The sequence below is a fragment of the Suricata suricatta genome, chromosome 12, assembly GCF_006229205.1.
Source record: "Suricata suricatta isolate VVHF042 chromosome 12, meerkat_22Aug2017_6uvM2_HiC, whole genome shotgun sequence".
Lineage (NCBI taxonomy): Eukaryota > Metazoa > Chordata > Mammalia > Carnivora > Herpestidae > Suricata > Suricata suricatta.
Genome location: NC_043711.1, coordinates 15,272,995 through 15,295,893, shown reverse-complemented (window position 1 = coordinate 15,295,893; position 22,899 = coordinate 15,272,995). Strand labels below are relative to the sequence as shown.

General features: G+C 51.8%; 2 protein-coding genes and 1 non-coding gene across 4 annotated transcripts in view; 1 reads left to right on the top strand and 2 right to left on the bottom strand.

The window, feature by feature from the left end:
- Positions 1–219, bottom strand: part of SACM1L (SAC1 like phosphatidylinositide phosphatase) — a 51,776-nt gene extending 51,557 nt beyond the window's left edge. For both annotated transcript variants that reach the window (XM_029916179.1, XM_029916178.1), the window contains exon 1: positions 106–219. In XM_029916179.1, the coding sequence (XP_029772039.1) occupies positions 106–137 (32 nt within the window). In that variant the 5' untranslated portion in view covers positions 138–219. The remainder of the gene's footprint in view (positions 1–105) is intronic.
- Positions 220–543: 324 nt separating this feature from the next.
- On the top strand, positions 544–616 carry TRNAR-ACG. Its single transcript has one exon. It is a non-coding gene; the product is annotated as a tRNA-Arg (tRNA).
- A 5,456-nt stretch (positions 617–6,072) lies between these two features.
- Positions 6,073–22,899, bottom strand: part of LIMD1 (LIM domains containing 1) — a 62,143-nt gene continuing 45,316 nt past the window's right edge. The window contains exons 3-8 of the mRNA XM_029918101.1: positions 17,634–17,701; positions 16,293–16,355; positions 12,514–12,644; positions 11,907–11,958; positions 10,885–10,953; positions 6,073–9,740 (exon numbers count right to left, since the gene is read on the bottom strand). Of these exons, the coding sequence (XP_029773961.1) occupies positions 9,603–9,740; positions 10,885–10,953; positions 11,907–11,958; positions 12,514–12,644; positions 16,293–16,355; positions 17,634–17,701 (521 nt within the window). The 3' untranslated portion in view covers positions 6,073–9,602. The remainder of the gene's footprint in view (positions 9,741–10,884; positions 10,954–11,906; positions 11,959–12,513; positions 12,645–16,292; positions 16,356–17,633; positions 17,702–22,899) is intronic.

Genomic DNA, 22,899 nt, shown 5'->3' with positions numbered 1-22,899 from the left:
GGGACTCCGGAGCCCTGCCCGGGGCCGGCAGCGGCCCGCACCTGCCGCCCCGCCCGCCGCCCCTCAGGCCCCTTCGGTCAACGGCCTCCGGCCCGCGGGACTCACAGCTTCAGCCGCTCGTAGGTAGTCGCCGCCATCGTGCACCACCAGCTCCTTCTTCCTCTTTCCGCCCGCCCTGCCCCGCGCAGCCACCTAGTCCACGGCGCTAAGGCTCACCCCGCTCTGCGGCCGCAGCGCCCGGCTCGCCCCACCCCTCTCCCCGCCCCATTCGACCCCGAGCGGACGGGAGGCGGCCGCGGACAAACTTGTGCGCACGCCCGAGCCCGCTAGAAAAGCTGTACGGCGCGCGTATTGGAGAGCGCCCAAGAGCGCCGTGACGTTGCCGCTGCGGATTGGCGGAGAGCGCTTGATAGGGAAAGGCGGGGGGTGGCGAGGGCAGTGCGCTGGCGCCGCGGCCCCGGGGCATAGGCTCTGCGCTTGTGCAGAACCTGTGGAAGCTGTGCAAGGGGTGATCTATATCACAGGGAGGGCCGGGTTACCACGGGGCCAGTGGCGCAATGGATAACGCGTCTGACTACGGATCAGAAGATTCTAGGTTCGACTCCTGGCTGGCTCGGCATGTGCTTTTTGCCACATCTGGCTTTGATCAAGTTACCAGGATGTCCCTGAGAGGACCCTGGCTAGAGTGTGAAAGTTAAATAACTTGACTTTTACCGCCACTTTCCCCGAAATGTCATCTTTTCCACTGTGTTGGGTAACGGGAGTTGAGTGACGTGGTTTGTGAAGTGCACGGCTCCCCCTTGATGATGCAGGAGCCCCTGGAAATGGGGTCCATAAAGGAAGATAGATACACCTAGAAAGATGGCCGTTTGGAGTAGGGGGCGCGCTGTGGACGGAGGTTAGCCACCTGATGACACCAAAGCGCATTCGAGGCACGGTTCTGGCGTCTCTCCCCGGGGCGGAGAACCCCGAAGTGACGTGAGAAACGGATCGGCGTGGGCTCCTGCGCTCACCCGCCGCGGGGACCCGGCGCTTGTAGTGCGGCTGCGCGCGGGCCGCGGTGTGCGGGGCCACGCAGCCCTGGCCCTGGAAGGGTCCGTGTGCACAGGCCGCCTGCCGCTAGATTCCCCCGGGAAGGCCCGAGGCAGGCGTGTTTTTACAGTGAGCTGACTGCAGGGGATCTAGCAGAGGGCATTATGATGCCTGCCTTGAAGACCTGAAGTCTGGAAATCTCCGTGGAGGAAAGCGAACCCGAACCCGTGGACTGGCCAAGACATTGGACATCGATCAATTAAGCTCTCCGATACCATTTTTCCCCCCCAGGTGAAGAAGTTACATAAACCTTGTGAAATACAGAAAACTATTTTGGAATAAAAATAATCCCCATCCCAAGATCATTACTGTTAATATATTTTTTTTCTTTTAGATGTTTTTTCTTCCACGCTTTTTAATAGGGATATACCTACGCACGTATTTTTCCAAATTTTAGGGTATCCTGGGTATGTCTTTGTGTTCCCGTTTTGTCCCCTGAGCTTACTGAGATTTAAGGTCATTAAATAGACTTTGAAGCTATCCCATCCAAGAACTAGATAATTTTAAGCATTACCTTCTCGTTGGGAATTTGGGTTATCACCTTAACGCTTTTTAAAGATAATGCTGTGTGGAATTATTTCTGATATGCCTTATAAATTTCTGGATGTGGAATGATCAGGTGGACATTTTTAAGGCCCATTTCATGGGCATTTTTGAGACTTGGAACATATTTTCAAATTGCCCCCCCCCCTAAAAATTAACACACTTCAATTAACAGCATGTTTTCTTGCTTGCTAACCAACACTGAATATTACAGATTTCATCACGATTTCTTTGCAATCTTCAAAACAGAAAAGCAGAACTTGCTTTCACATATATTACTTCATATATCTATTTTCTCTTGATGTATGTATTCAGTTTCTCTTAGATTTGTTAGACTTTTTTTAATAGATAAAGGACATTAATTCATTACCTCTCAAACATTGCAATCTTGCAGTTTATCACTTATCTTTTCCTTATACTATTTTTGAACCTAAAGTAATCTTCACCACTGTGTATTCCAATTTACCAATATTTTACTTTCTGGTTTTTTCCTATTGTATATATGGTAGTTTCAATTTTTTTGTGTGTGTGTTTGTATTGGTTTTTCTCCATTTAATCCATTTGTAATTTAGGTTTTGGTAGTCCTTATGGAAAGATCAATTACATTTTAAAGCGTATCACTCTAATTGAGCAATTAAGAGCTCTGAACTCTTCACTTGGACTAAGTCAATCAATTCTACAAGGCAAGTTCAGTTGTTCTCCCCATCTTCACGTGTGCGGGAATGAAATTTGCTGAAGGTCATTGAGTAGTTAAGTGGTGGAGCCCGAGTTAGAACTCGAGTCTGGGCTCTTGACCCCAGAGCCATCCTGGCCTTGAGCTTACTATGCACCAGAGGGTGATCACAAGCGTGGACTCCGGGTAATTTCCTACCTGGGCCTGAAATGGTGATCACGTACACACCCCAGCCTTTCTCCCTCGCTAGTTAGCAATCAGACGGTCTCATCTCTAATCCTGACGGTGCTTCTGCTCCCCGGCTGTGGGCTCTGGGACCTTTCCTCTTCTCTAATAAGATGGGGATCTAAGCGGTAGCCTGCCTCTTAAGGCTTTATGAAAAGAAGGAACAGCCGCCACCCTGCAGAGAGCTCCTCCCTGGACGCCAAACATGTTGGAAGTTCTATTCCCCCCAGAACAGACATGAAGGTTGACCTTTCTTTGCCGGTTGTATAACACAAGCCAAGGCCTTTATGAACACGCAGCGAGGATGGAAAATGGAAACGAATTCAGGCAGAAACCCATTCTTCTTGGGTTTTTTAATGCCTAACTAGGCAAAAGCGGATTCTAAAAAGAACCATGTTCAGAAATCAGGCAAGGGTAAGTGATGTAAACTGACATTGCTAGCTATGTTTTTCCTATAGTGAAATTCTATGTGTAAATACAGGTCCCGTGGGCAACTCGGGGACACAGCCACCTCTCCGCGAGGGCCGGAATCAGTTGGATGGGCGTGTGGGTAACCAAGTGGCTGGAGCACCTCGGACTGCCGGGACCACCCCGGTAACCAGGGCCTCTTCTGAAAGTGTCCCGCACCTGGGGCTGTCACAGACCTGGGACTTCTCTGGGCCCAGACCGCTGGCTTATTTTTCTCCTAAGGAGTACGGCCAATTATGATTTGTTTTTACACCCAGGGTCCAAGGGCCAAATCACTTTTACATATGAAGCACTTCCGTTTTCAACCCAGAGGAAATGCAAAGCCCACTTTTAGCAGTGCTTGAAGAAAATGCACCTAATAATTCCCACAGTATTTTCACTCCATCCGAAAAGTATGTTGGACTCTGTAGTGAGCTGGGAGGGACTCCCCCACCACGATGTCCACAGCCTAATCGCCGGAACCTATGAATAGCTTATCCTGTAAGTAAAAGAGGCTTTGCAGATGTGATTAGTTAAGGGTCTCCAGACCAGGGAATTATCCCAGACCCCATGGGTGTGCCCAAGGTGCTCCTACACTGGGGCCTTACAAGCAAGAAGCAGGAGCAGAGGAGAGAGGAATGACAGTCTTCCGGGATGGAGCCACAAGCCAAGGAGTGTGGGCAGCCTCTAGAAGCTGAAGAAGGGCAAGGGATGGGTTCTCCCCTAGGGCTTCTGGAAGGAACTCGGCTCTGCTGACACCCTGATTTGAGCTCTATAAAGCCCATTTCTCCAGAACCGTAGGATGATGGATTTCTGTGTGTGCGTTTTAAGTTTATTTTAAGAGAGAGAAAGAGGGAGTGTGCATGCACACAAGCAGGGGAGGGGCAGAGAGAGAGAGAGAGAAAGAGAATCCCAAGCAGGCCCCTGGCTGTCAGCACAGAGCCTGAGGCTGGGCTCGAACTCACCAACCATGAGATCATGACCTGAGCCGAGATCAAGAGTCAGACCCTTAACCAACTGAGCCACCCAGGCGCTCCCAGATTGGAGTTGTGTTAGGCCACTCCATTTGGTTATTCCAGAAGCAGTAAGAAACCAATACAGACGCCAACAGAGGGCAGCAGCAGGCCCCTCCTCCCTCCACCCCTTCACAAGCAATGCTTTCCGCCAAGTGGCTCTGATGAACAAAGCCACGGAAGGACTAGTTCCTACTCTCAGCGGCCGCTGTGACGCAACAGCTCCCTTTAAGTGAGACTCAGCCTGGGCTGCAGTCTCGGCTTGGTTTCCTGGGTGCTTCATGTCTGGAGGCTTACTTCACCCTTCCATGACTCAGGTGCCTTGTCCATAAAATAGATTATAAAGAATATGATCCTTAGAACAGCACCTAGTACAGTGAGCACAGGACAAATGCCAGCTGTTACTGTTGTGACTGCTTTAATCGTGAACTTACAACCAAACCAGATCCCCCCATCGCTTCAGCCCCAATGGCCCGGGAGGCCTGAGCCAGCTAGTATTTGTTCATGACCTTGCCATCTCCTCCAGCTCCAGGTGCAGGATGTCACGTTGAGAGCCCCGAATTTGGCCGTGATGGGGGTACGTACATCATAGAAACCAGCAAACACCACAAATCAGGGCTTAATCGCCACCTCCCCACCCCAGAGCTGGGGCACCAGCACGCCCTGGCCCCTCATCATAGTTTCATCCCTTGTAGCCTCAGAGTCATAAGAAAATGGCGGTCCATGTTTGTAAATTCAGTAGAAGTGCTCTCTCGTCACGTAAAAAGGGGTTTTATTTTCCAGTAAGACACCACTGAGTCGGCACCCACTCTCAGCTCCCCCGTGTCCCTGGCACATCAGACCTGGTGGCCACGAGGACTCCCCTGAAGCAGCCCGCGAACTGAGCTGTGAAAGGCAAATCCCGGGCCATCTCTCCCTCCCCAAAACTCCAAGAGCACACGCCGCCTTCGCTCCGCCTTGCCGTGTTCCCTGTGGGTGCTTGCCTCACACCCTGGGGCCACTCAGCTCTGGGACTCTTTCATCAGCACCGCATCAGAAACATACACAGGAGACAAAATCAGCACCACTGCAGCACGACAGCTCAAGATTAAGATGCGGTCTCAAGACTAAGAACCCAGCTAAAGAAACTGCCAATTCTTGGTTCTCCAAGAGACCCCCATGTTCCTATACATCCTCTGAGCTAGGCGCCCCCGCCGATGTTCCAGATGTCTTGGGGAGGATGTTGGTGTAGTGAATGGTCTTGGGTGGTAGACACGGTGTCTCTCTCCGGAGCCAAGGACAGGCAGGCTTACCCGTCACTGTGAGACCCGGGTGTCCTAAGCTTGGCTTTCCTCTTGTATCGCAGCCGGCTGTACGCGCAGGGGCCCCCTGGCCCTCTTCACGGGGCCCTAGAGGCACGAGGGCTCAGGGAGCCCGGGTAAACGGTGATGAAGTAAAATGCTGCTGGGCCGCCTGGGTGGCTCCGTCGGTTAAGTGTCCAGCTCTTGATTTTGGCTCAAGTCATGATCCCAGGGTCTTGGGATCGAGCCCTGTGTCCGGCTCTGCACTGAGTGTGGAGCCTGCTTAAGATTCTCTCAGGGCACCTGGGGAGGATCAGTCACTTAAATGTCTGACTCTTGGGTTCGGCTCAGGTCATGATCTTACAGTTTGTGAGTTCAAGCCCCGCACTGGGCTCTGTGGATCCTGCTTAAGATTCTCTCTCTTTCTCCCTCTGTCCCTCCTCTGCTCATGCTCTCTCTAAATACATTAATTAAAAATAAAGATTCTCTGACCCTCTTCCCTGTTTGCTCATTCTCTCTCTAAAAAATCAAAACAAAACAAAACAAAAGCCCAAACAATAAAAACTGGTCCTGTTGGTGCTGTATTAACCTGTCCTTTGTCTCTGACCTCAGAGGCTCGTAACTTCTAGCAGGATCCAGGACACCACGGCAGGCTACCTTATTAGCTCTTGGACCTTTCATAGTTTTGACCCATACGTTCCTTTAAGGATCCAGAGCTCCAAAAGAAGACCAAACCCAGTTAGCGAAAAGCACGGTCCGCGTACTCCACACACACAAAAGAAAACTCATTAATCACCACCATGTTGGAGAGCACTTTAATAGACTACAAATTGATAGTTTATTGTCATATTTTGAATCATTTTAGAGTAACAGTACAGTTTTGAAAATTTTAAAGTAACAATATTTTGAATCGTTTATAGTAACAGTACAATTTTGAAGAATTTTTATCATAAAAGAAGAGATACAGCGGAAAATAATTTCCCTGCACAGTGAAATTTTAATACACTCCATGGAAACTTCCTTATGTCCAGTTCCAGCTCAGAACAACAGCTACTATATTTTACTCATTTTATTCTATTAAGATTGACTTCGAATCACCCGGAAGTTAGAACTCATTTCTGGCAGACAGAGCCGTGACTGGTGCGCCCAGCAACATGGCTGGTTTGGGGTCAAGACTTGGCACATGGTTTGTGAGGGAACCGGGGGACATCATGGCTGCCCTACTTTCCCGCGCATGCCTGCCAAGGATGGGAGGTTCCAGATCGTTCTCTCAGGTCCTGACATTTTTCCTTTTGTGTTGACTCCAGCCCTTGGGAACAGGGTGATGGTACCAGGTGACGGTGATCAGAACTCCTTCCTGCAGTCGCAGCCGCCCAGGCCTCACTACTCAGCTGAGAGGTTTTCACTTGGAGCACCACCCCGCGGAAAGATGGAAAACCCGGCTGCCACGTACAGGCAATGACCCGGGCGGGATGGAACGCCCGTCCGTGAGGAGACGAACAAACCACTCTAGCCAGTGACAGGTGGGAGAGTAACATCAAGAGGGCGAGAACGGCAGGCCAAACGTCGTTCTTGGCTTTTCTCAGACCACCCCGGCAGTTTCTGAATGGCCCTCGCTGGGGAAGGGGTGGAGTGGGAGGGGTGGGGGTGGGGAAGAAACATCTAACAGCAAAATAGGGCCGGGGAGGAGGCCAGAGGCTGACTTTGGGGTCTGGAACCAAACCTTATTTCTCCTTGTTTCTCTAAAACCCAAGAGCTATCTAGGGAACTCAGGAAGGGCTACCCACTCTACCTTTTAAAATAAATGTATTCATCCTGGTCTACAGGGTGCTGTGTCTTCTTTCCAGGTGCCTGTAAATCCAACCCCATTACAATTCTGTTTGGCGAACAGCGTCAGAACATAGCCGAACACCGCTTCACGGCTTTAGCACAAGAGCCCGAGAAACAGGACTGGTGCGAGGTTGCCACCCGCGCTGCTCCAGGGCCCTGGGCCGAGAGAACGTGCTGCTTGGACCCCGAGGGTGCCTGGAAGTTCTCTCACTCGTCTTCCTCAATAGTATAAAACACGACGTTTGCAGGTGTCCCAATCATGTCCATTTAAAACACTGCGTTTAAAAAATTAATCCCAAGATTTTTTTTTAACTCATTAGTCACCCACTTTGCAAACAAATCCCCGCTTCTGACAGTTCTCCTCACTTTTTGCTCCACCTGCCTGCGGAGCACCGGGTGTGAAGGCTGGAGACATGTCGGCTGGCTTCGTGTGCCCCCCAGCCTTGCCAGAGCCGGCCTGGCCGTTCTACGGGACGTCAGGGGTCCGGTCCCTTGGCCCCACGCAGCATCTGGAGCCTCGGCCTGTGGGCTGGGACCAATGAGAGCACGCAGCCTGGGCCGAAGTGACATCTGGCCAAAGGACTCTGGCGAGAAGAAGTGAATACAAATTGGAGGCAACTCACGGTGCCAATTCTGTGCCTCTTGCAGCAACTGCAACCGAAAGGACTCAAAAGACAGCCTAGAAGGGGAGCCGGGCCCGCTGAAGAGTCTGTGAGTCCCGTGGGCCTCGGGCTCCCGTGACCGCTCTCCGTGGCCCCTGCTGCCCTGGGTGCCAGGCGGGGGGAGGTGGCGGCGAGTGGATGCCAGGACAATGCTCCCAGGCCAGCTGGCAGCAGGGGCCTGACCCCGGCTCCCGCAACCACACTCCTCCCCGGGGCTGAACGGCAGGCAACCTTCTTGTTTCAGTCTTTTACACCGTCTTCTCATCGAAACACCAGGCAGACTGACGGCCGGCCTCAGGCAGGTGACCCGCAAGGCCACCAACTGTGCTTCCTCAAGTGCAGAGGCGACCTTGAAATCCTGCATGGGGGCGGCCCTGCCTCTGCCCCGGCCACTCGGGGCACCAGCGTGATGAAATGCACCAGGCATCAGCACCCTGTGGGACTAGATCCACCCTCAGCCGACCTTCCGCTAAGCCCACAGCGCCCTGACCCGCGGGCATGTGGCCCACGTGGCGGCCAAGACACCTGCACCCACGACGGCATCTCCGAGCTCAGCGGGATGGCCGAGTCCCTCCTGCCATGCGGTCTGGCGAAGCCCTTATCTGTGAGGTATTTTGTGCATGTGGGAGATTGAAAGCAGAGGCGAACAGGGAAAAATGAGAAAAGAAACAGACCGAAGCAGGGTACCTTCTGCAGTTTCTTCGCGGCCCATGCCCGTGGCCAAGCGCTGGGCCAGAGGCGGATGTGCAGAACGAACGTGGTGGGTGTTCCTGAGGCACTCGTCTCGTGCTGGCTAGAGATGTCACACACACACACACACACACACACACACACACACACACACACACAGTCTCCTCATGTATGAGGGGCCGGCTCTCAGCACGTGGGCGAAGCGTCCCTGAAGCCCTGTTAAATCCGTTGCGACAGGCACAGAGCTGTCTCTACATGGGATCCTGAGACTCGCCTCTGCGGGAGCGACTCCAAAGTCCCAGACTCTCGAGAGCTCCAGAAAAAGACACTGCAAACAGGAGGGCAAAGGACGCCGGGCGCCTGTCCCGAGTCCTCGTCCCAAACACGCTCTGCTGCCAGACGGGGCAAACCTCCACCGGGGCCCCAGGTGCCTGGCAGGGAGTGTGGATTTGCGGGAGGACCTAAAACACCAGGAGGAAAGGTCGGCTCGCTTGGTCCAAAACTCCGCTCCGGTTGACCACGGAGATTCTTCCTCGGACCCAGAGCACAGGTCACAGGTCACGGTTTCCCTCTTGCCACCACACAATTAAAATTTGCAGCCGCTCGCCAGAAGAGCAGAGTCTCTGGGGCGGAAAGAAGTCTTAAATAATGCTGTGTGTGTGTGTGTGTGTGTGTGTGTGTGTGTGTGTGTGTATGTGTGTGTGTGTGTTGGGGTGCGGTCTGCAGTCGCGCTGTGTGCGGGGACAGTGTCTGGTGCAGGTGTTTTCCCAACGGCACAGGGAGGGGCTGAATGTCCTGGCAGCTGAGCGATCTTCAGAGGACACCTCGAAGTACGCTCAGTGCCAACTTTTCCTAAAGCATGAACTGTCCCCGGAGGGGCTGGAGGGCTCCTCGGGGTGTCACACACTGCCACACACCTGCTAGAGTGTCTTCCTGAGTAATCCGATGAGGGCGGGGTGGCGCAGAAAGGTAACACCTACCAGACAGGGAGGGCTCACCTCCCCGGGTGAAGCAGGGGCCGCACGCATCGGCAGAAACTCACCTGCCTGTCCCCACCCCGCCCCACGGAGTCCCCCCCTGGGGGCCACCGGAATTAGCAGGCAGGTGTCTGGCTTGGCAACGCTGCGAGGTCTGGAAGAGGCTCCGGCTAGAAGCGGTGCTGGTGGAGGGCTGCAGGGGAGGGGCTCTTCTCCAGTCTCTTGACGTGGCAGGTGTGACAGAACAGGTGGTCTTCTAGGGGGTAGCAGCGGTGGCCGTCCTCGTCGTTGAGCTCCAGGCCGCAGTCCTGGGAGAGGGCGAAGGGGGAGGCAAAAATGTCCAGTGGGCAGCAGAGCAGACCGACCCCAAGGCCAGCGTCCCGGGAACCAGCAGAGGGCGCTGTGAGGTTCTGTGGTCCAGCCAAGGCGAGGTGTGGCAGGTCCCTATGGAGCGCTTGAAACGGGGCTGGTCAGAACTGAGAGGGGGTGTCAGGGCACGCATACCCCGCATTCCCAAGACTTAGGGCAGGACGTGAATGTCAGGCAGCTCATGAAAAACCCCTTATATCGATTATGGATTGAAATGACACTTTGGATATACTGGTTGAATAAAATATTATAAAAGAGTGAATCCCACCTGTTTCTTTTTACTTTTCTTTTTTTTAATTTTAGAGAGGGAGACAGTGGGGGAGTAGGGCAGAGGGAAGAGAGAATCTCAAGCAGTCTCCATGCTCAGCACGGAGCCTGATGCGGGGCCCGATCCCATGACCCGGCGATCAGGACCTAACCCCAAATCAAGAGCCAGATGCTCAAATGACCGAGCCATCCAGGCGCCCCCTTTTTACTTTTCTCACGTGGCCATTAGGAAACAGAACTCCACACATGACTTGAATTTGTGGCTCTCAGGTTCCTATGGGACAGCATGGCACTGTGTGGAGAGGACTATGAGCGAATGTCCCCAGTGCTGGCAGGTGACCTGGAGCCTCCCTGTCACCCCACCCCCCTCCCCGATGACCCCGCCCACAGCGTCACACAATAAATCTACTCCTTCCATGGCTGAATCCACTTAATCCTGGCCGAAACTCCATGGGCACTTAAAGTGTTTGCACCCCGACAAGGGCCGGTGAGGGCCGAGCCCCGGCCTACCTGATGGTCACGGGGTGCCCGTGGCTTGTTTAGCCCAGGCATGACTCGAGGTAAGACAGAGGGCAGACGTGTACCTTCACACCAACCAGGGACATGTCTATTTCCAAGTAGGGGTGAGTTTCTTTGTGATTTCCAGGGCTCAGCTCAGAAAGGGGCTCTTGGCAGACAGACCAGCCTAGAAGCCGGAGGGGAGGGCGTCTATGCCCCAAGCCACACAGCCACCTCACAGTGTGGCACCTGAAGCCCATGTGTCCCTCCTGTACGGTGGGGACGGGGCTGGGGGGGTCTGCGTGGGGAGGGGCCTACCTCGCAGTGGTAGCACTCCACGTGGAAGTCTCTGTCCATGGACACAACACGGATGGTCTCATCCGAGCCCTGAACGGAAGGAAAGTAAGAATAAGAGGCTGGTGGGGGACCTGTGGGACTCCCAAGGTGACAAGCAGGGGGCCTCAGAAGAGCACAGCTCCGCAGTGAAGTCCCGCACCGGCTGGAAAAGAGACCCCTCGGCCCAATGGGAGAGGAAGCAGGGGGCCTTCTGGAATGTCAGCCTCAACGCTGAGAAAACCACCTACATGGAGAGAGGTTTTTAAAAAAACAATGAATGAATGAAAGGCAGGCTTTCTGCTCACCTTCTAACCTAGGCGTCACTATCGAGTCAGGGAGTTGGAGGGCTGTGGGCACGGACGGGACACAAGAAGGGCACTGGGCTGGGGAAGCCGCTTACTACGAAAGGGTGTGAGGACGCTATTAAATGTCAGAGGTGAGATTTTAGAAGGACTGATTTCCTGTTTCTTTTTAACGTTTATTTATTTATTTAAATGTTTTATTTACTTATTTACTTTTGAAAAAGACAGAGAGAGGGAGACAGAGTAAGAATCTCAAGCAGGCTCCACACCTCATGTGAAGCCCCACATGGGGCTCGATCCCACAACCCTGGGATCAGGACCTGGGCCGAAATCAAGAGTTGGATGCTCAACCGACAGAGCCACCCAGGCGCCCCTACTTACTTATTTTTGAGAGAGACAGTGGGAGACAGTGTGCGCACGCACAAGTAAAAGCAGGGGAGAGCAGAGAGAGAGGGAGACACAGAATTGGAAGCAGGCTCCAGGCTATGAGCTGTCAGCACAGAGCCCGACGTGGGGCTGGAACCCATGAACAGTGAGATCACGACCTGAGCCAAAGTCGGACGCTTAACCCACTGAGCCCCCCAGGCACTCCAGAAGGACTTTCTAAAAGGCTTAAGGACAGGCCCCAGATCTTATAAGCCACCCTGGGGACGTATTTGTGGCACGGAGGACGCCAGGAAAGGGTCTGCAGAAGCCTCTCACCTCAGGTGGAAGGATGGGAAGCCCACAGGCTGCGCACTTGGGGGCCAGCACCCTGCGGAGAGAAGGACAGAAGCGGTCAAGTGTGCATCGTGCTGTTTCCGGGAGGCAGGACCCCGGAGCCTTCCTCGGGGCTGGGCTCCCACCCGTGTGGCTTGTCAGGTGGACCCGTCTGCCCCCACATCAGGATGGCCCGGCCCATCCTCCGGGCGGTGTCTCAGGAGTGCGGCAACAAGCACAGTGGGGCTCCCTGCCCACAATCTACCCGGATGGAGACGACCACGGTGCCCAGCACAGGCCCGGGCAGGGCGAGGGTGGTGGTGACCAGCACCGGGTCGCTGCCTCTGGAAGTCACTTAACGCTGGAGCCACCGGGCTTCCCAGATGCGTCCTGAGGCCTCACAGGAATCTGACTAGAAGGATTTGGGCTTGGTTTTTTTCACTAAACGCAATTCTGTAACCGCTTGCTTTCTGCACCGGCATCGGCTGGCCTCCCGACTGTGGGCCGAGGGTACAGGCCTGCGCACGTGCCCTGGCAGGTGTCTGTCCTTCATGCTGCGAGCTCAGCGCGGCTCACACGTGCGGCCCCTCCCCGCCCCACCCCTCCTCACTTGTGGTAGTCTCGGACACAGTAGATCTTGTTCTCGGAGTCCACGGTGAAGGGCACCCCGTCCAGACACTCGTTGCAGATGACGCAGCGGAAGCAGCCGGGGTGGTAGGACTTCCCGAGGGCCTGCAGGATCTGGGGGCAGACAGGAGAGAGGCCAGGGCTCAGCGGGGACTTGGGAGACGGGTGGACGGTGGGAAAGAGAGGAACACGTCAGGCCGAGGGACCGCAGGCGCAATCACGCTGCCCGCGCGCGCTCATCTGGAATTCACCTGGATCAAGGTCAAGGGATGGCGGGGCGGGAAAGGCAAATCCAGGTAAACACATCAACAGGAGGAAGCCAAGCAGGACCCTTCTCCTGTACGCAACCCTCAGAGGAGAGTTCAGGGGCTCTTCCGCAGTTCTCTGCAGGAAATGGTGCAAAGCAGGGCCACGGAAGGCCAGGGAAGGTCCTGTCCCAGATTTAGGAAGCAGCCAGCCCGTGGAAGGATGAAAGCATATTCCACGTGGAAATGGCAGAGCTCAGGAAAACGTCTTCACTCCTGCCTCCCGGGGGGGCCCCTTCTAAGCGGCTTTCCCTCCAGCAGCTCCAGCAGCGGCATAATCCACGAACAGTGACTCGTGACTCGACCACGGATTATTTCAAATCCAATCACAAGCAAAGCCTCTTTTGTTGCTGTTGTTTTTAAACCCAGAGACGAGGCAAAGCCCCACAAGCCTTCAGGTCATCTGATCCGACTGCTACACGCCTGGAGAGGTAAGAGGCCTCCCGAGACACGCAAGGTAGGAGAGAGAAGACATGTGAGGAACACCCCTGGCGGTGTCAGCCAGCGAGCAAATCACCTCCCGGCGGAACTGCCTCCTCCAAACCGTTGCTAGGTGACACAGAACAGCTGTCCTGTTAAGTCGGTGCATCTCACGGCATGGACCCTGGACCTATAGTGTCCATGCTGCCTGGGAACTTGTTAAAAATGTCCATTCCCAGGGCACCTGGGTGGCTCAGTCAATTAAGCGTCCGACTTCGGCTCAGGTCATGATCTCACGATTCGTGGGTTCAAGCCCCGTGTCAGGCTCTGTGCTGACAGCTCAGAGCCTGGAGCCAGTTTTTGGATTCTGTGTCTCTCTCTTTCTCTGACCGCCCCCCGCTCATGCTGTCTCTCCTCTCAAAAATAAAACCATTAACAAAATGTCTCTTCCCAGGCCCCAGCCCGCCTCTCCAGGATCAGAAGCTCCAGGGTAAACCCGGGCAGCTGGTGTTTTCATACAATGATTCCAACTCATGCTAAATGTTGAGAACCACGGGTTTGCCTTCCAGCAAGTCTGGGTTTTTCTATAATTTGCAGCTGGGAGCATTTTCACCGACTCAATAGGAGATTCACTTCTGTGATTACCCGCGCCACGAAACGCAGCGTGGACGGCTGAACTGCAACACTGTATGGATGCAAGGAGCACACAGAGGGTCAGCCGCGTCCCGGAGGGGGGCCACACAGAACACCGTCGACTAGGCAGTAGGAAGGGGCCTACGACTGCGGAAAACCTTGTCAGTGCACGTGACACCTGCAGGAAGGGTGTGCTCCAGAGCCCGTGGCTTCCCCGCCCAAGGCCAAGGCCAAAGCCACACCGGGCAGCTGCAGCCCTGAGGAGAGGAGGTGGGTGGCGCGCCAGCTTCCTCCTTCCCTCCGGTGTGTCACTAACTTCGGGGCCCCTCTCAGTGTGCAGCAAGCTGCCAAAATGGGAAGAACACCCAGCCGGGCTTCCAAAGTCCACTTCGCGATCCGGACCTCAGAATGCATTTTGCTCCCAGGCTAATGCTGTCTTGGCAGAAGAGACCCTTAAATTAACTTAACCCACAATGTGCTCAAAGCGCACTGTGACTCACTGCGATCTTTCTTCTCATGGTGGGAAAATGCCCGGTTTCCTCCTGCAAGCCAGTAGGCCCCTCTGTTGGGGGGCCGGGGGAGGGGCACAGACAGTTTCAACGAGAAACTAGACAACTGGTTGGTTCTCTCGGAGAACCGAGAATGGTGTCTGAAGGGACCTTTCTCTGCATTATAAAAATTCTGGGCAGCTGAGGTGTTATCCACGTTAGCAGAGAACCGGCAGAAATGAGTGTTTATGTCCACACAACACGCCGAAGAGGGTTCACAGCCGCCTTATTCACAAAGAGCCTCAAACTGGAAACCATCCAAATCCCCATCAGCTGAACCACAGACAGGCAAGCTGCTGCATCCAGACAATGGAAGTCCACTCAGCCATGAGAACAGATGGAGTGTGGACACGGGCGTCAACATGGATGAGCCTCAGAAACCTTTTCTTTTCTTTTTTTTTTAAGTTTACTTATGTATTTCTTTTGAGACAGTGACAGCGCATGCGTGTGTGCACAAGTGAGGGAGGGGCAGAGAGAGCAAGGGAGAGAGAATCCCAAGCAGGCTCTGTGCTTTCAGTGCAGACACAGATGCGGGGGCTTGAACTCACAAACCGTGAGATCATGACCTGAGCTGAAATCAGGAGTCGGATGCCCAACTGACTGAGCCACCCAGGCGCCCGCCCCCATTCCCACTGCTCAAAAACATGTCCTAAAGGCAGACCTAAAGGATTCCATACTGTATGAACCCATTTACATGACATTCCAGGACCAGGAAAAGGGATCTGGGGCGACAGAGGTCAGAATAGAGGGTACCTTTGGAGGAGGGGATCTGGGCTGGGAGGAAGGCAAGAAGGAACTTTCTGGGGTGTGGGGTGTGGGAAACATCCACGTGTTGAGCCGGGTGGTGGTTACACAGGTACGTGCACATGTGAGACTTCACTCACCTGTACACCCAGAGGTACGCCCTTTACTCTAGGAGTTGCTTCTCAATAAAAAGGTAAAAGGAAAAAATAGCAATGATTAGCAACTCCCTTCTCCAGAATGGAATTCATGGGTCAGCTTAGAGAGAGATTTAAGTCTTTCCAAGTAAAAGAATATTGTAGGGGTGCCTGGGTGGCCCCAGTGGTTGACCAACTCTTGATTTCAGCTTAGATCATGATCCAGGGTCTTGGGATGGAGCCCGGCATCAGGCTCTGTGCTGGGGGTGGAGCCTGCTTAGCATTCTCTCTCTCTCAAATTAAAAAAAAAAAAGTTTTAAATTAAAAAATTTTTAAAAATAATATTGTATGATTTCTCCAGTGTGAATAATGTGATCCCTCAGACAAAGCCTTCTGTATTTGTTAACCTCACAACCTTACCCAATAAGGACCCAGGAAAGAAAAACTGTCCCCACTGAGGAGATAAAGACACTGAGGCCCAAGACGAGCTCAGACAGCCCGTTGCTTCTTGCTCTGCTGTATCAGAACTAAAGACAGGGCCCCCCCCCCCAACTCATCGTAGGAAGAGATGAAGCCAGGCAGAACGTGGGGGACAAACAACTGTGTTCACCCGACTTTCCATACCCAGCTCCGAGGTAGATGATGTCTGGCATTTGGCATCTCACCGGGACACCACAAGGACCACAGAAAATCAGAGGGGGGCCGGTGTGATCCCAGCCGCCCAGAGGAAAGAACGTCATCAGAAACACAGCATCGCGTGGGCTGCACGGCTAAGGATGCTCGTGCCAGTCAAGGTCAACACGTGGGTCTCCTGGAGGAGGCAGGGCTGTGTGGCACAGGGTCTTTTCTTTATAAAACCAGATGCGACCACAAACCGGGGTCGGGAACACAGTTCTCAACTATCGGGTTCTTCTTTTCTGTGACCGCCTCCCCCTCCCCCCATGCCACCCTCTTGCTCGGCTGATGCCACCGACTCACCATGTCCATGATCAGATGTCCACACAGAAAACACCTGTCGGCAGACTGCTGGAACCCGGAGTACTGCGGAGCAGACAGGGAGGAAAGGGAAACCCATCAGGGCACAGATGGCCCAGCACAGACTGGCCCCCAGGCACGAGGACAACAAGGAACTTTGCAGAGAGAGGTGTCCTTCTAGGCTGGAATCTGTCATTTCTCAGAACACAGCACGGCTGTGGGATGAATCATGAACGACCCTGCCCACAGAGCATTCACTGATACTAATTCCACTCACCCTGATGACCGCTGCGTCTGGGCGCCCGAACACAAGCCAGGCTCTGTCTCTAAGCCAGTGCTTCTCAAAGAGGAGCCCCCCCCCGCCCCCCACATCACCTGGGAACTTGTGAGACATGCAAATGTGGGCTCCACCCCGGACCTACTGAACTGGGAACTCTGGGGTGGGAACCGGTGATCTGTTTTCACAAAGCCTTGCAGGGGCTCGGATGCAGGTCAAGCCCGATGCCAGTGCTCTGGTCCTTAAAACAATTCTTAAAACAAGGTGTGTGTCATACCATTTCTGTGATGAAAACCAGGGAAGCTCAGAGAGGGTAAGTGACCTGCACAAGGTCACACAGCCTATAAGGGGTAAGCATACGATTCACATTCGGGTCTGGTTCCGGCTAGAAATCCAATGCCTTCGGTTTCAAAGAAACTTGGTAAAGACTTTCTACCTTCACTTTTCCAAAATACACGCACGCGCAGGGCTGCAAAGGGACAAGCGAGCAACAGAGGGGGAGAGACACAAGGCAGGCTCCGGACCACACACAGCTCCGCACGGGCTTCGAACCTTGGAGACGCAGCCCCTGGGCGGGCTGGGTAACACGCAGGTAGCGTGGCTCAGCCACACTGACTGTGGGAAGCTAAGCAGGGTCAAGGAAGCCGTGGTGGCACAAGCGTCAGTGTCCGGCCTCATTCTGGGAGAGGCGGGATGCCGACAGACAGCAGACAGGATGCGAAGTAACGAAGGCCTGAACCCCGGTCCAGAGGTTTAAGATGTGGGGGCGGGGGGGAGCAGAGCACAGGAGGACAGGCCCAGGGACCCTAAGTCCCTTCCGAGCACAGAGCTGTGTGATCTGTCCCTTGCTTTGGGAAGAAGCACCACCCTGGGCATCCACAGAAAGAAAGTCAGGACCCCCTTTCTCCGGCAGGCAGCGCTCAGCTCCCCAGCAGCACAGGGGACCCCCGGAGAGAAACCACACTCTTCTGCCCCCGGCCTGGGCCTCCCCACAGGCTCCCCCCAACCCCCCGCCTCCCCATCTCTGGTCAGGACTTGGGGCAGGAGAAGGTCCAGGACCAACTCACCAAGAAATCTTCCTCACAAAACACTTTGCCGTTGACAAAATAAAAGGCTTTTCCTCTCAGCTTCCGGCCTGAGGAGAAAACACAAAGGCGGCATCAAAAGAAAATGTTGATACACAGTGAAAAAGGAGGAACAAAGGCAAAATGTTATCAAGCAGAAACAAACATGCAAAACAAATGTCAACTGTCGATAACGGTCTGCAATTACTGAGAGCCACTGGTGGCCGTGGCCGTGGCGATGGGCAGGCTGAGGCCGTGGCGGGTGCTGGGTGGCGGGACCACCAGCGCTGCCTTGGGGCTCACCCCACACCCTCCTCTCTCACTTTCTCCCCAGCAGGACATCTGACTGGACAGCGGAGGCGGAGGAGGAGGCGCACTCAGTGGGGGTACCGGCAACAGTCCTTGTGGAGCCGTTTCCCAAAGGTGTTTGTGACATTATCTTTGACATGTTCTCCAGGGAACGTTGGTGACAACCTATCAGAAAAGTCCTATAAATTCGTCAACTTTTTTTTTTTAATGTTTATCTATTTTTGAGAGAGACAGTGCGAGCAGAGGAGGTGCAGAGAGTCCGACGTGGGGCTCGAACTCACGAACCGTGAGATCATGACTTGAGCCAAAGTCAGGCGCTTAACCGACAGAGCCACCCAGGCGCCCCAACTGCCCAACTTTATTTTCCTTACTTTCGTATATCTTTTCTTCTTTTTGACTACAGAAAACGCACATTGTTGGATGGATAATGATTTTTCCTGTTTCCTCCTGATCTAAATGGAGGAGGAGGAGGAGTGGGAAAAATAGAAAGCACCCTGGGCTCCTTAGATGTCGCTTTACAGTTTCCATAAAGCTAGGACACTGGCAAGAACAGCATATTTTATCAGTTCCACTGACCTCTGATGAAAAAATTCAAAGGGTCACAGGTCCAAGGTTAGGCAGGAGCATCTTTACCAGAGACCCTGGGTCTGGGATGCAGCCACATTCTCAGGTCTGAGAACACTGCCAGCACCAGGCACGAAACATACATGACAGACGCCCTGTAAGTTTCAAAAACTGAATGAAGTCCACCTGGTGGAATGACGCCCCTGGGAGCTGATGTCCGCAAGGGGACAGCAATGCCACCAACATCACAAACACTAACAGTGCTTGAGACAGAGACATGACCTTGATAAACTCCCAGAGCAAGCACAGAGCGCCAGGTGACAAGGACAAGCCTGGTGATGTCCACCTGCTGGAGCTTAGAGAGAACCTGGGGTGTATCGCTGTGGAGGGAAAGTCACAAGAAAGGAAGTACGTTTGACTACGAAAGCAAAAACGTCCAGATGGAGTAAAGACCTCAGCGTGAAAAAGGAAAGGTATCATAAGAAAACATGAGAAAACACAGGGCGCCTGAGTGGCTCTACCGGTTGAGCATCCAACTTCAGGTCATGATTTCACATTTGTGGGTTCAAGCCCCGTGTCGGGCTCTGTGCTGACAGCTTAGGGCCCGGAGCCTGCCTCAGATTCTGTGTCTCGTTCTTTCTCTGCTCCTCCCCCACTCATACTCTGTCTCTCCCTCCTCTCTCTCTCTCTCTCTCTCTCTCAAAAATAAAAATTAAGAATTTTTTATAAACAGGTAAATAGGGGTATAAAAGTGTGTGTATGGGTGTGTGTGTGTGCGCGCGCGTGTGTGTACAGACATGGATACACAGCCTCACACACCTATATGATCACAAAATTACGTGTATGTTCATACACATCAGATGTACACCAGATGTTAGTCATTATCTTTGGGTATAAAAAATGGGTGATTTTTAAGTTTTTTTCCTGCAATGACTATATATTAATTTTCATAGCCTGAAACAAATTGTAATGGGGTGAGGGAGTGTGAAAAGATCAATGGGATATATGCTAGAAGGCCGCAGCGCAAGTCTTTGGCTCTCCAAACCTTCTCTCCTGCCCTCCCCTCAAAGTTAATTACCCTCATATCTAGAAGGTTCTAGAACCTTCACAACTGTTTCCTGACTCTGAGAAACTAGGGAAACAAGGACGAGCACTTATAGCTAAATGGTTTCAGGGTTCATTAACAGAACCCCCTTTACAGCCATAGAGGTTCATTTTAATCATTTTACTTACTTGTAACTTTCCCCTTTATAAGAACCTTCTAGAGAATTCCAAGTTTTACAAACAAAAACAATAACTAACTAGAGTATCCCCTCTAGACTTTTGGTTCCCACCAGGAACCTGGGTGAGAGCCTCCAGTCTCTCCCTGGCAACCAAGGCGACAAGAAGGACACAAAGAGCCCGCCATGAGGTAGGATGACGGCCACACTGTGAAGTCCAAGTCCAGTCCAGGGAGCGGGGCTCCCTTGTTTTGCCGCCCCTGGGTTCCAAGAGGAAAAGTGGCGAAGCTGCAGGTGCCAGTGTGGCCACTGAAGAGAGCATGGGGGCCACCTAGAAATAGCACAGAACTTTCTAGACACAGATGAGGCTTCGGGTCCAAAGCAGAGAACACTGAGCTCTGATTCTAGGAATGGGGTCCCGGAAGTTCTAAGGAGTCTGGGCTGGGAATTAACTTTTGTTTTAATGGAGAACATGTTACCTCTGTCCCAAAAATCATAAAGGAAGGTTATTAAAGATGCCAGAGCACGGAGCGCTCTGGTGTTCTAAGAAACACAAACCAGACCAGAGCTTTCTCACTTTATAACAACAACAAAGATTTTTTTAAATGACCGCAGTTGTTTATGATTGCTGTCCCTGCATATTTCTGTGAGCTACTGATGAGCGTGTAAAATGACCAACCCCGCCCCCCCTCTGGAGAGGAAACTCTAAAATGTTTCTCTCTGACTCACTGCGGTTGTTTGACTTAGCTTAAGGAAAGAATCAGAAATGTGAATAAATATTTACTTAGGTCTAAATTGGAAACCTTAAAGGAATGATCACCTAAAACAGTGTATCTAAATGTTGCAATATTATGTAGTTATTTAAAATGCCATTCAAATAAGTGGCAAATGCTTATACTATAGGTTATTCAAAATACGTTAGTGAATGAAAAATGCAAGCCAGACAACTGTATTATAGTACAATTCCATAACTTGTGCACACACACTGATCTACAAAAGAGAAAAAACCCTAGAAGACTGTGTGCTAATAGTGGGTAGCACTGGTAGACAGTATTACAGGTAATTGCACTTTCTTTTTTTAAAAAAAACATTTTTTAAGTTTATTTATTTATTTTGAGACAGACAGAGACAGCACAAGTAGGGGAGGGGCAGAGAGACAGAGAGTCCTCAGCTGACTCCGTGCTGCCAGCACAAAGCGGGACATGAGGCTCAAACCCACAAACTATGGGATCATGACCTGAGCCGAAACCAAGAGTCGGATGTTCAACAGCCTGAGCCCCCCAGGCGCCCCTGCACTTTCAGTAGTATAATTATTTAAACTGATCCAGTACTATGTAACAATGGTACGTTGTATTGAGGGGAATATCTCTTACTTCTTTATACATTTCAATATTTGACTTATTTTTATTTTTAAAAAATTTTTTATAGTTTATTTTTGAGACAGAGAGAGACAGAGCATGAGTGAAGGAAGGTCAGAAAGAGAGGGAGACACAGAATCTGAAAACAGGCTCCAGGCTCTGAGCTAGCTGTCAGCACAGAGCCCGACGCGGGGCTCAAACCCACGAGCCGTGAGATCATGACCTGAGCTGAAGTCAGATGCTTAACCGACGGAGCCCCCCAGGCGCCCCTTGACATTTTTTTTCTAGTATTAGGGACACAGGAGATGGTATTAGAATTTCACTTTTTGCTTGTATATGTTTTTATCTTACGCTTTCCTAGAATTATGTGTTCAATAATTTGAAAACAATACTTTAATTGTTAAAAAGAACCCCCTGATGTAATAATATGAAAAGCAATAAAGCAAGATCTAAAAATTGTGTATCTCAACTACGTAAAGAAGAAATTCAGAGGGAAAAAAACGACTAGGAAAAAGTCTGTCCGAGAGCAACAGTGCCTCTGGTGGACACACCTGGGATCTGCATGGTTGTGGGGAGGAGGCAGATCCTTGCTAACCATTTGCTCCTGAAGACTTTCCTACGCTTCCCCAAACCTTCAATAACGAACAGGTAGGACTTTCATCATCCTTTACAAGGACCTGCCCGGCTGGCTACATACATAGTGTTGCTGCCAGTCCCCAGGGCTGCGAAGTCCCATGTCCGGACCCCAGGGGCCAGGGGCCAAAGGAAGGGCTTAAATTAGGCTGCATCTGCTTTTTCTTTATGACAAAATAATAATAGTAGTAGTAGTAATAACTTATTTCTTATTAAATTTTAATAATTAGTTTATTATTATTATTATTATTATTATTATTATTATTATTGAGGGGGCACCTAGGTGGCTCAGTTAGTTAAGTGTCCGACTCTTGAATCTTGATCTCACAGTTTGGGAGATTGAGCCCCACGTCGGGCTCTGTGCTGACAGCGCAGAGTTTGCTTGGAATTCTCTCTCGAAAGAAAGAAAAGAAAGAAAGAAAGAAGAAAGAAAGAAAGAAAGAAGAAAGAAAGAAAGAAAGAAAGAAAGAAAGAAAGAAAGAAAGAAAGAAAGAAGAAAGAAAGAAAGAAAAAGAAAGAAAGAAAGAAAGAAAGAAAGAAAGAAAGAAAGAAAGAAAGAAAGAAAGAAAGAAAGAAAGAAACTTAAAAAAATTCTTAAAACAATTGAGGGCTCTCCCACGGGAAAACAGTGGAGCCTTAGTGTGTTCTGAAGGAATCAAATCCCACTTTTTACCTCAGTTTGAAAAGCCCACCTAAGGTTAGAAACTAGGTCCCACACCACATTAGGTTGTATTTTATCAGTAGGAGAGAAAAAAAAAAACCTAACATCTATCGACCGCCTTCTGGGTTTTGAGTATCATATTAGAACTTTCCTATAGTAACAAGTTACAGAAATGTCTAACATTGCCACGTGTCACCGTGTCATCAGCCCCCCTTCCTGTCCTTGTCCTACCACGCGCCTTCTCCAGAGAAGTGCATGGACCGCCCCCTGTGGGCTGCAGCAAGCATCAAGGCATTTGTGCAGAACGAGGCAGAAATAACACCACCGCATCAGCACCACGAAGCGGTGCGCACACGTGGGAATTAATTATCCTTGGGAATCGCTGGAAAGGACACCCAGGATCACCCCCAACTTTCCGGGTTTCCTTTTCTTTTTATTTATTTATTTTGAGAGAGAGAGAGAGAGAGAGAGAGAGAGAGCGAGCATGAGCAGGGGAGGGATAGAGAGAGAGAAAGGGAAGAGAG